Source organism: Chiloscyllium plagiosum, chromosome 17 (genome assembly GCF_004010195.1).
Source record: "Chiloscyllium plagiosum isolate BGI_BamShark_2017 chromosome 17, ASM401019v2, whole genome shotgun sequence".
NCBI classification, from domain to species: domain Eukaryota; kingdom Metazoa; phylum Chordata; class Chondrichthyes; order Orectolobiformes; family Hemiscylliidae; genus Chiloscyllium; species Chiloscyllium plagiosum.
In genome coordinates this window covers 32,459,126-32,472,574 of record NC_057726.1, presented here as the reverse complement: position 1 = coordinate 32,472,574, position 13,449 = coordinate 32,459,126, and the positions used below count along the sequence as shown (strand labels likewise).

Genomic DNA, 13,449 nt, shown 5'->3' with positions numbered 1-13,449 from the left:
TCCCGACTCCTCAAAACACTTTAAGCAGGTTGCCAGACTGTAACTTTGCTCCTTGTTGAAGGTTAGTGTATAGCTGACCAACCAACCCAACCACCCTGTGGCCCATCACTTCAACTCCCCCTCCCACTCTACCAAGGACATGCAGGTCATTGGACTCCTCCATCGCCAGACCATAGCAACACGACGGTTGGAGTAGAGCGCCTCATCTTCCGCCTAGGAACCCTCCAACCACAAGGGATGAACTCCGATTTCTCCAGTTTCCTCATTTCCCCTCTCCCCACCTTGTCTCAGTCAAATCCCTCGAACTCAGCACCGCCTTCCTAACCTTCAATCTTCTTCATGACCTCTTGCCCCCACCCCACTCCGGCCTATCACCCTCGCCTTGACCTCCTTCCACATATCGCATTTCCAACGCGCCTCCCATAAGTCCCTCTTCCCTACCTTTTATCTTCGCCTGCTGGACACACTTTCCTTATTCCTGAAGAAGGACTTATGCCTGAAACATCGATTATCCTGCTCCTGGGATGCTGCCTGTTCTGCTGCGCCTTTCCAGCAACACATTTTCAACTCTGATCTCCAGCATCTGCAGTCCTCACTTTCTCAATGAAGCACAGTAGCCTATCCATTGCTAATTGCGAACAAAACTGCAAACTCTAGTAAGTAGTCATGTTGAAAGCCATGACAGTATCTTTGCCAGACATAAGATATAGTTACAAGTTCACTATGGAAAATATGGAGCTCCACATTAGGGGTAGTTTAAAGGCTGCAATGGAAATGCCATAAGCCTTCAATTAGTCTTTCCTCACAGGCAGGACAGGCAGAAGAATAGGAAATTGGAGAGCCTTAAGGGTAATTGGCAGCCTGATAAGGGGGGAGTCTCATCATCTCCTCCACCACACACTTCTTCAACTAGTGCAGATAATTGCATGTGAAAGGCATCCCCTTGGATTCGAGGATGCAACCTATTGAGCACTGCACTGATGTACATGAACAGGCAATGGAGAACTTGGAGGCAAAGATAATGTTGAGCCTCAGGCAACTCGAGTCATCAGCAACATGGTGAATGCTGCAGCTGTAATGGACAGTGAGGGAAGGCAACACATGGTGGAGCTTTTAGAGGCTATGTATTCCCAAGCACAGAAGATAGATGAACCCATCCAGGCCTTGGGTGATGTTATGCCTCTGGCATGTTGACACATGTTTTCCTCTATGAAAAGATTTGTGTCCCTCATGGTAAATAAGATCTAACAATTTGGTCTAGATGTAGGAATTCTGTCCAGGCCTGAATAACATCATCCTGTCCGTGAGCTCTCTGCAATTAATAGGTAGATGAGGGCGGGGGGAAGAGATACTTTTCCATGTGCCATCAAAGGGGAACTAAACTAAGCAGAAAATTTTATTTTCACTCAATCTATTTGAATATGTTGTAACATACCCCGGGCAGGTAGACATGAACCCCCACCTTCTACCACAGTTGGGTCCTGAATTGAAGCCCAATCTTGAATACAATTAACCCTAATTGATAAACAAAAGAGAAGAAATGCAAGAGTTGCACTGTCTGCTGCAGTTTCATTTGGGACAACAGTGATAATCAATGTCATTACTTTCCTGATTTTTTTTTATATTGCTGTGACCCCTTCCAAGCTCCTGTCACTGAATTTGCAATTAATGGGTGTGCCAGAATTACCAGAAGAGATTAATGTATTGTTCATGAGGGCAAGTATATTTTGTACATTGAAAACCAAAATCAGAATCAGAACCAGGTGTTGCTGGAATGTCAGTGCTCCCTCTTTTAGTGCAGAATCAAAGCTGAAAGAGAATGATGAAACAAATATTTGTGGGGAAAACATTACAAGTAAGAAACTGCAAAACAAAAATAAATGAAGAAAAATATCATTCAAAGGCACATAATCAAAAGGAAACAAAGTAATTTAGTGAAACCTGTCAAATTCAGGGACCTTCTTTGAACAAAACAGGTCCTGGGATACAATTTGCTGCTTTGTACAGGTGAAACTGACAAAAAATATTGTGCAATCTCATTATTTTAATGATCAATAGAATGTTGCCAGTAAAATCTATTCTTTACAATCATTGATTTTCATCCAATCCTCCAGCAAATTTTCCATACAAAAGAATTTTCAAAGAAAGAAATGTTTTGCAGCTGTAGAGTTCTTGTCATGTCCTCTGGGTTTTGCCAAATGCCATATGATAGGAGACAGACAAACTCTCTGTCTCTGTCTCCTAATTGTATTGATAGAAGTATAAATCTATAGATTGTTGGGGGCCACTTGTATGAAGTATAAACTTATGAAAGTCTGCTCTATCCTTTGATCCTATATGATCCTTTGCATCATTTATTCAAGTAATAAGAACATTTAGTATGTTACTGCTAATGCTTAATGTAAGTATAAGTAATTTATGTCATAGAATCCCTACAGTGGGGCAGTAGGGCTTTTGGCTACCACGTTCACACCAACTTGCCGAAGAGCATTCCATTCCAACCAGATTCACCTCTCTATTCAGCTATGTTATGCTATATTTCCAATGTCTAATCCACTTATCCTGCATATCCCTGGACACTATGGGCAATTTAGTGTAGCCAATCCACCTAAACTGCACATCTTTGGACTGTGGGAAGAAACCAGAGCGCACGGAGGAAACCCATGCAGAAATGGGGAGAATATCTATGTGGAGTTTGCACAGTCACCTGAGGGTGGAATTGAACCAGAGTCCCTGACACTGTGGGGGTATCAGTGCTAGCCACTGTGCCGCCACAAAAATATGTTCCTCAAAAGTCTAAATTTCATTTTTGAGCAATGTTAATATGCTTTTACCATACAAAATGATTTTGTGGGGGGATATCCAACTCACATTTGGGCACATTGAGTTCATATGGGCTGATATCATATGATATCAGACTGAAGAATAAAATACATTGAAAATGAGTAGTTCCTCAAATTCCCATAGGGCAGAAAGTCGTAGAAAGGCAAGCATTACTGTCTTAATTAATAACAGAAAACCAAATTGAAGTTTGTTTGAGGAAAGTAACCAGAATACATAGTTTTGTACCTGACTCATTCCTATACATACAGTTTTTTGAAAGCATTATTTGTTTTCTGTTAATTGCAGCATTTGCAATCAAGCTATAGTATGTGGTTTGTGTCATCTCTGTACATTCTTTACTTTTTGCTTTCCTGAAATACACACCTTTAGTGATGTGAGATTCCCATCTATTGCAAAAATGTGCCCTTGACGCTGATTTCTGGATTTAAGGACATTTCTGTTTTTTAAATGGGTTCTCAGCCTCTTGTAAGAGGTCAGTGTCTAAATCCAATCAATGAATAGCTCTGTAGTTCATTACATAAGCTTGTTTGCACTTCAGAGATCCATGAATTGGTCTGTTCAGTCATCCATAGCAGCACTGAACACCAAGAATAATCAACCTCTAGCTACATTGTTATATGTAGGAAAAAATGCATCAGATGAATACAGGTTATTGTTTTCATTAGTGTAGGTAGACATAGAGGTATTAGAAATAAGATTTAAGTGTATTTGATATGCTTGGTATTTGTTTTGCTTATTTGGTTCTGGCAATTTGGTAAATAAATACTTTCAAAAACCCTGAAAGATTAGACCTCCTTTTTATCATATTTCACAATCAGTTAATGAACTATTGACATTTCTACCTGATTAGAAATGAAGACTGTCAGTATTTTACTTTCATCTGTCAAGATTCAAAATGTAAAGTTTTACTACCAGGATGCTGATTTGGAGAGGAATATGTTTTGATCAAAATGGACTATTTTTAAAAATGTTGTGGAAGTAAATAGTAACTGATTAGAAATATTTAATTTTCTGACTTATTTCATTTCTTCACTACCTCCTTATTATACTAACCCTAAATTGGGTTTCAATCTGTTGGTGATATTGGAAGTATAGTTGTAAGTAGCAATGCTGAAAATTGCCCTATTTTCTCACTTTGTGCTACATACATCACAGGGTAAGAAATTTAAAAAGCTGTAATTTTACCAGACTGAAGTACTGTTGAGGAATTTTTAACTCTTTATATAGAATCACAAATATATATATTTCAACCACTGACAGGAAAGTTGAGAAAGCAGCGATGCTGCCAGACCTGCTGAATTTCTCCAAATATTTTTGTTTTTGTTTCAGATTTCCAGTATCTGCAGTTTTTTTTCCTGTCAGGAAATTTGTGTTTATTTATAGCAGAAAAGGCTGAGAGGATAATTAATAGAGATGTTAAACTCATGCAGGATTTTGATTAAGTAAGGAAATCCTCTTATTGGTTGATGAATTGATCACACAGGGCATAGATTCAGGTTATTGGCTAAAAAAAACCCAGTGACAACATGAATAAAATTTGTTGTGCACAACCAAGGATTTGGAATGCACTGTTTGATATGGTAATAGTTATTGATTAGACACTAACTTTCAAAAGGGAGTTGGATAAATACTTGAAGGAAAATTGTAAATGCAAGGTTAAAGGGAAGGAGCTGAGATATGGGACCAGCTGCATTTGTAAAAGCTAATCCAGACTCAATGAATTAAATGGCACACTTCATTTTGTACTTATTCTATGGAAGGTGATGCTTAATATTGAAGGAAAACTAGATCAATATCTGTATTGGAAAATCTGACTGATTAGTCTATGGATTTTAATCATGAAGTGGAGGTTTTGGTGTTGGATTGGGGTGGACAAAATTACAAAATCACACAATACCAGGTTATAGTCGAAGAGGTTTATTTGGAAGCACTAGGTTTTGGAGTGCTGCTCCTTCATCAGGTAGCTGTAGTGTAGGATCATAAGACACAGGATTTACAGCAAAAGACCAAAGTGTCATACAACTGAAATGATATATTGAACAGACCTAGATTGCTGCTAAGTCTTTCATCTTTTAGAATGGGTTGCAGTTATCAGTTCATTAATATGTAAATCCCAGAACTACTTTCAAGTCACATTCTCAAGATAACTTCACGTTTTATATTAAAAAAAAGTGACCTCTCAGCTCAGACAGTGCATAAAATGTATGAGGTCAGAGTCTATCTGGATCCCAATCTTGAGCCAGTCTGGTTTTATTTCCAAAGTAGGAATTTATAAAATGTTACATGGTTTGACTGCCTGCAAATTGTGTGCTTTTTGAACAAAATGTAATTGCAGATACATTCTAATTCTGCAAATGCAAATTCACCTCATAAAGATTTGTGTGTGTGCCTGCATGGAATAGAGTCAGAGTGTGTGCATGTGTTGTGCATGTGAGAGTATGTGTTTGTGCCTGCATGGGATAGAGTGAGAGTGTGTGTATGTGTGTGCATGCTTGGTAAAGTATGTGCATGATTGTGAAGGAGTATAAACCTGTGAGAGGGTGTCTGCGTTGGAGTGAGTGGGGGGTGTATGTGTGTATGTCTGAGAGAGAGTCTGCGTGAGTATGTAAGAGAACGTGTATGAGAGTGTGTACGGTGTAGTGGGGTCTCCTGAAGGGTGACATAAACCCACAGTCCCAGATGAGGCCATCTTCATGGGTACCGAACTTGGCTGTCAGCCTCTGCTTAGCCACTCTGTTGTTGCGTATCCCGAAGTCGTCCTCGGAGGATGGTCAGCTGAAGATCCGAGGCCAAATGTCCCTGACCGCTGAAGTGTTCCCCGACTTGGAGGGAACATCCCTGCCTGATGATTGTTGTGCGGTGTCCATTCACCCGTTGTCATAGCAGCGTATTGACAATGTTGGCTGAGTCACATGAGTACCTGCCACGTACATGGTGGGTGGTGTCCCCACGTGTAATGGTAGTATCCATGTCAACATTCTGATACGTTTTGCAGTGATTGCCATGACAGGGTTGTATGGTTATGTGATTGACGCTGTCCTTAAGGCTGGGTAGTTTGCTGCGAACAATGGTCTGTTTCAGGTTCAGCGGTTGTTTAAAGGCGAGAAGTGAAGGCGTAGGGAAGGTCTTGGTGAGGCGCACATCTTCATCGATAATGTGTTGCAGGCTGCAAAGAACATGGTGTAGTTTCTCTGCACCCTGGACAATGAGGGATACCCTATCTTTCGCATCCCTTGTCTGTCTCCTGAGGAGGTTATTACAGTTTCTAGCCGTGGCATGTCCGAACTGGCGCTCAATGAGTTGAGCATCGTACCCTGTTCTTATGAGGTCATCCTCCAGCACTTTCATGTGTCTATTACATTCCTCCTATCTGAACAGATCCTGGGGGGCTGTTTTAATATGTTAGGGTGGATGCTAGAGAAGTACAGCTTCGTGAGGTTATCTGTGAGTTTGCGGTCGAGTGAGGGACTGAAGTGCCCATCCTTGATACAGATGCGAATCCAAGAATGAGATTGATACTAAAGAGTAGTCCATGGTAAGTCTGATAGAAGGATTAAACTTGTTGATATCACTGTGTAGTTGTTCCAGTGACTCCTTGTCATGGTGCAGAGGAAGAAAATGGTATGTAGTGTTGGCTGGAGGTCCTGTACAGTAAAGGTGTTTTGTTTGAAGTTGTGAATGAAAGTGTTTGCATATTGGGTGCAAATTTGGGCCCCATGGCTGACTGTGTGTCTGGATAAAAAACTGATTGTCAAAGGTGAAAACGTTGTGGTTGAGGATGAAGCAGTTGAGTTATAGGATGGTGCTCAGAGATTGGCAGTTGTTGCAATGATGCTATCTTTGTGAAGTATGCTGGTGTAGAGTGCCAAAACGTCCATTGTGAGGAGGCATGTTCCCAGCCAAACTAGTCAGTCAAAGCTGAGTTTCTGGAAGAAATCCAGAGTGTCACGATTTTAAGATGGCCTTGACATAGCCAGAGGTGTTTGCAATCAGGGTCCCGTTGCCTGATACGATGGGATGACCAGGTGTGTTGGCTTTGTCTATCTTCGGAAGGCAGTAGAAATCCCCTACATGAGTATGTGGGAGAAAGCGTAGGTACTATGTAGGACTGGATCAAAAGTCCTACATAGTACCTAAACAGATTGGCCAATCTGTTTAGTTCATTGATGTGTTCTTTAGTTGGATTGGTCGGTAGTCGCCTGTAGTGTTCCCGGTTGTACAGTTGTCGGTACCACACACGCCAGCGCAGCCACCTTCTCACAGGCTTATACTCTGTCATACACACACACACACACACACACACTGTCTACCAAGCATGTGTGCACACAAACTCTCTCACATGCAATCTCCCTCACACACACACACACACACACATATACACATACACACACACACACACAAGTTTATGAGGTGAATTTGCATTTGCAGAATTGTAATTGCAGATGCATTCTATTTTGTTCAAAAAGCACACAATCTGCAGGCAGCCAATCCATGTAATATTTTATAAAATCCTACTTTGGAAATAGAAACAGTTTGGCTCAGGATTAGGATACAAACAGACTTTAACCTCATCCCTTTTAATGCAATATCTGAGCAGAGATATTACTTTTTTATATAAAACATTAAGTTACCTCGAGAATGTAACTTGAAAAAAATTCTAGGATTTACATATTAATAAACCCATTCCAAAAGATAAAAGACTTAACAGCAATATATCATTTCAGTTGCATGACACTTTGATCTTTTGCTATAAGTTCTGTGTTTCACTCTACAGTTACCAGATGAAGGAGCACCGCTCCGAAAGCTAGTACTTCCAAATAAACCTGTTGGATTGTAACCTGGTGTTATGTGATTTTTAACTATGGATTTTAATGGCACTGAATGATTCCGTACAGTAGGTTCTACTGCTGTATAAGTCCCGTGCCTGAGGGAGAATTTGAATTGTTTTGTGTTTGTGAAAATATAATTTGCCAATCTAGTTGATATGTTCGAATTATTTGAAAGAGAGCTTATAAAGATGTCTACTGAATGGGTAATTGTAGTTTGAAGTGAATAAGTACAATGTTGTGCTTTTACATTTGAATTGATTGCAGTTCACATACTGGATATATTTTAGGCCAACACTTTTGGCATGATTGATGAATCTGTAAATGAACAAAAAGTGCATATTACTGCTAGTTGTAGCAGTAATATGCACTTTGTCTGTATGGATGAATACAGACCCATGCCAATATCCTGATAGAGTGGGAATTTGGCTTGTTTGATTGCATTGGTTCACAATCGGCTCTGCTTCATTTCTGAATTGGATTGTTTGCAAAATTCCTGAACTCCAACTTTTCTGACCAGAAGCTCTTTTTGTTTTGTACTAAGAGTTGACTAAAAATCCAAAATAATGGAACTGGTATTTATTCAACATAACTAGATTTTTTTTTCCCTTAGAGTTGATGATAAAGGAATAGGTTTTCATATTTGCTTCTCTCAATAGCTCTGATGACCCAAATAATTTATTTAAACATGTTTGTGAAATTAACTTATGTACCAAGCTATGTGATGGTGATTGGCTTATCTGCACAGGTGGAAATGGGTAGTCCTGCTAAAATACATGGTTGGGCGATCATCTTTATGGAAACTATGACACCAAGGCTGAGAATTGTTTCAGCCTCAAATAGTTGTGGCGGCAGGCTTGATGTTGATAACTAGGGAATAGAGGTTGCATCAAAGGTTGAAGCACATGATTTTGGTCATATTGCTATTTAGTAAAGCTGCTATAGGTCTGGTTGATAGCAACAATACTTTTAAAACTTCTAAAATGCTTTTCTGTATTCTTCAAAATGAGAGTCTTGATGTGAAACTGACCTACCACCTATCATTAAACACATCAGAATCTTTTATATATGTATGAAAATGTAGGGAAAGAGTGAGGAAATGTCCCATTTCACACAAAAAGCAGAAAACAGATAAAATAGAAATCCTAGAAGGAAGTAGATATACAGTGAGAAAAGAATCAAGAATGTACACTTTGTCTTTTGGGAAGCTGTTTCATAGAGTATTTGATTTAATCATGTTTATTGTTTCTCCTTTTATTAAGGGCACTGAAAGTCTTGCAGCCACAATTCAGCCTGAAATGCAAATTGAACATGGGGCAATCCAGATTCAACAAGGAGAGAATGGAGAAGTTGTTCAAATCCAAATGCCAGTCAATACTGTCAGCAGTTAAAACCAAATGAACATAGCTATAAGAGCACAGAGAGAAAACAGATTTGCACAGTGCAAGTGATGGCCAAGTTGCAGGTGCACATTATCGTAGCAAGATCTGAAACTCCTCACATTACAAAAGAATAAAGTATTTCAGCTCTGAGAAACAAAAAAAACTTGATCATTTGAAGAATTTGTCTCCTATTTCAGATTAACTATTGTGGACATTGGGATTAACTGTTAACCATGTGAAATAAGAAAAATACATATCTGTGCAACAACCTATTAGCTTTTATTATCCATTGTAATTTTATAGGGCCTTGTTTAACTGCAGTTTTGTCTTAATTGCTACTGAAGTGTTTTGGTTTGAAAAATGAATTACACAGATGCTTTGAAGAAATGTATTTATGAATCTTATACACTATATCTAGAATTGAGGGAGTTTATTTTTTCATTTATTATTTGCAGCTGCAAGCCCTTAGGCAAAGCCAATAAAGCCTTTTTGTAACTAATTTTAGGAGGAAGATATGCCAGTCAATTAAGGAGATTTGTTGTAATTATTATGAAAAGGATGTGTGAAGTACCGCCAGTTCTTTCAGCCTGAAGTAAATTAACATTTTACTGCTTAGTTAAGGTGCAGCAATATGGTGTTATTTTTAACATGCATCATAAAGGAAACACACAGTTGCAGTCTTGATAAAGACTTGTCTGCTACGGAAGTATTCTTGTAAAGAGCTTATTAAATCAATGAGAAACTGACACCACTGTGTTTAACTTTTAACGTGGATAATAGGAACACGACCAACACTAGTCATGATAACACTAGTCATAGAAACATGCGTTTAATGACTTTTAGGATCAGTTTTACTTTAAGTCCAGTTGACCAAAAAACCTAAAAACCAGTGTTTTCCCAACAAATCATGTGGAGGAGAATATTTAGAGAATTTTCCCTATTATTTGCTAAGGCGCATTCCTCTTTGTTATTACTGTTTTGATTTCTAAATACTCCAATTGTATTTTAAATATTAATCATACTGAAAAGGTTAATCCAAAATTTTTCTTTGATTGGTGAGAAAAGCCTTGATAGGCAAGTCATACATTCTAGAATGTACTGATTTGACTTGTGCCAGTCTAAAATGGAATTGGCTTAGAAAGGCAGCCCACAACTAAAGATCATAGGGATGAGGTGCCATATTCTATTATGCTTTTAGCTCAAGAGTTATATCAATACTTCGATTGCTTTGTTGTTTTCTTTTATCTCAGCTGATGTTACCCTTTGATCCCATTAGCCCTAAGAACTATATCTAACTTTTCCTAAAAAAAATTCAATATTTTGTCCTTACCTGCTTTCTGTTATGAATTCAACAAACTCATCACTGTCTAGTGAAGAAATTTCTCATCTCAGTCCTAAATATCCTACCCCCATCCTTCAACTGTGACCCTGAGTTCTGGACTCCACATTTATCGAAAAAATCTTTCCTGCATTCCTAGAGAGTTATATCATTATTTTTGTACTTTTATTTCTTTTTATGATCCCAACTGATATCATTACCAGACAAATCAGTTCCCAAACTGAAGTCTGGCTTGATAGATCATAATTAATAAAGTAGTCTTTCACTGAAACATAAGCAAGCAATGCTATAGATTTGGTCTTTACAATAAGGCAAGTGAACAAATAAGAGCCAAACTATTTACATATACCACAACTTTGAAGATTTAAAAATGCGTGGTAAAATACAATTTCCTTAACCCCCAACAGCTTTGCAGTGCTCAAATAGCAGAGAATTTGCTTCTCTTTCTAATCTAAGGGGTTACTAGTCAATTTCCACTTTTCAGAATCTAATTGTTCTTCTTTGAGTCTTCATACATCTGACTGTAGACTTTCTCAGATTGAAAAACACCATCAGCCTTTTAACCAACTACTCTGGTCTGGAACTGTCGAAATAAACTCCTTACATTGAGAGAACTTATTTCTTAGCAGCTTTGAATTAGATTAGACTCCCTACAGTATGAAAACAGACCATTTGGCCCAACAAGTCCACACTGACCCTCTGAAGAGTAATCCACCCAATACTTACCCCTGACTAATATACCTAACACTATGGGAAATTTAGCATGGCCAATTTACCTAACCTGCACATCTTTGGACCGTGGGAGGAAACTGGAGCACCTGGAGGAAACCCATGCAGGCACAGGGAGAATGTGGAAACTCCACAAGTTGGCCAAGACGGGAATGATCTCCTCCCATCAAGATCATCAGTTTTGTACGTCCAGGTTAAACTAGCACATTTACAAAGCTGAAACCAAAGATTGTGGGTGTTTCTCCTAAGTCAAAAAGACATTTCCCAAAGCTTGAAGCTGAATTCACTTCACAGTACTTTTGCTCATAAAATCTCTGCCAACATAAACAAATTCTGATTCACCAAGAATCACCCACATTTTCTTTTTAAACAAAATGGCTTTAGAAAGCCTTGCAAGCTAATCACCAACTTTTACATGCTTTTAGTTCAAAATTCAAACCCTAAAATTATATTAAAATATATATTAGCATACAACTTATATCACAATCATTTTTTGCTTCCAACTTTTCTCCTTTAGTATTTTTGCTTCCTTCTCTTGTCCTAAATTTTACTGATCAGCTTCAGGCATAAACTCAAGCAGTGAGTATTGCCTTTTTGATAGTATCGTACTCTGCAGATTGTTCTTCTTACAGACTGGAATACACTATACCTATCCAAAGATGTCACAACATTAAGCCCAACATCTTTTGGTCACTGAGTTTGGCTCAGTCCCACCTTAAATGAAGCAAAATATTTTGACGCCATCCTAAGTACATTTAAGCACTAAATACACATTCTTCGTCAAATCCCTCCTTCGAATCTGAATCATCTGCCAAGGCATTACCTCCTCCTTCCTTCTTAATTCTAAGCTTTTCCTTGGCCACCTCATGTTGTATACATTCCCTAACTTTTTTTAGTTGGAGTTTTAGTTATTCTATCTCCTTCTATGTTCCTCACTTTCCATCCTGTTTTTTCTTCTTGTTCCCTTTCCACTTCAAGTTTTTCTTAACTTTATGTCACTTTCTATTAATTTCTGCTTTTCCACTTCTTTTGATGAAATAATTTCCTTTGTTTCTTGTGTTATTTTCACTTATGAGAGTTGTGTTGAGGTTTGAGACATTTTTGCCATGAGTCCTATTGCATGTAATTTTTGTATCTTACCAAACCCCCCATATTAATTACATTCTCTACTCTTTTATTTCTGCCATGTCTGATTTTGGCTCCATTTTATCCCAAGCAATTCCCACTTAGCAGATATTCCAGAATCCACCATCCTTTGTACAGGTGTCGTCAATAAAAACCTGTTGTGCACTGTTAGCCTGGCGCTTCCTAGCACAGTGCCTGACATTTTCCCTGAACATGACAGATGGAAACCAGCAGCGCACTGACTGCAGAGACCTGGAGGTCCTACTGGGTAAGGTGGCGCACTGAAGGGATCCTCTATACCCCCAGAGGCTACTGATGGAGGCCACAGCACAGCCGATGCTTGTTTGGTCAAAGAATGCCACCCAGATCAATACAGTTCCAGCCATCAGGAAGAATGCCCAGCACTGTAGGAAGATGATCAATGATCTTCAATACTGATGAGAGAAAAATTGCTAGGGAAACTAATGGAGTTAAAGACCGATTAATTCTCTGGACCTGATGTAATGTATCCTAGAATATTAAATGAAGTCACTACAGAAATAATAGTGGTAATCTTCCAGGAATCCTCACATTCCGGTTAAGTCTGAGATTTGAAAATTCCCAATATAACACCTATTTAGGGAGAGAAGGAGACAAAAATAGATAAGGGTTGGGGCAGTTAGCTTAACATGCATGTTGCCAGGGTTGAAAGGTTTGAGCTATCGGGAGAGGGTGGGGCTGTTTTCCCTGGAGCATTGGAGGCTGAGGTGTGACCTTATTAGACGTTTCTAAAATCATGAGGGCATGGATAGGGTAAATAGAGAATATCTTTTCCTTGGGGGAGAGGGAGTCCAGAACTATAGGGCATAGGTTTAGGGTGAGAGGGGAAAGATTTAAAAGGGACCTAAGAAGCAACCTTTTCACACAAAGGGCATGTATGGGATGAGCTGCCAGAGGAAGTCGTGGAGGCTGGTAAAAATGCAATATTTAAAAGGCATCTGGATGTGTATATGAATAGGAAGTATTTAGAGGGATATGGGCCAAGTGCTGGCAAATGGGACTAGATTAATTGAGGATATCTGGTCGGCATGGACAAGTTGGACTGGAGTGTGTTTCTGTGCTGTACTTCTCTATAACTCTATCTGAAATTGGGAAGCAGCTAAGTGTCTAATATAGAAGATGTAATAGAAGACCATGAAGAAATACTTAATATGATCAAGCAGAC

At 38.9% G+C, this 13,449-nt stretch overlaps 1 protein-coding gene across 4 annotated transcripts in view; it reads left to right on the top strand.

Annotated features, from left to right (window-relative positions):
- The window catches only part of LOC122558347 (BTG3 associated nuclear protein), a 251,305-nt gene extending 241,507 nt beyond the window's left edge, over positions 1-9,798 (top strand). For all 4 annotated transcript variants that reach the window (XM_043706808.1, XM_043706809.1, XM_043706807.1 and 1 more), the window contains one exon: positions 8,933-9,798. In XM_043706808.1, coding sequence (XP_043562743.1) covers positions 8,933-9,061 — 129 coding nt within the window. In that variant the 3' untranslated portion in view covers positions 9,062-9,798. The remainder of the gene's footprint in view (positions 1-8,932) is intronic.
- Positions 9,799-13,449: the final 3,651 nt, after the last annotated feature.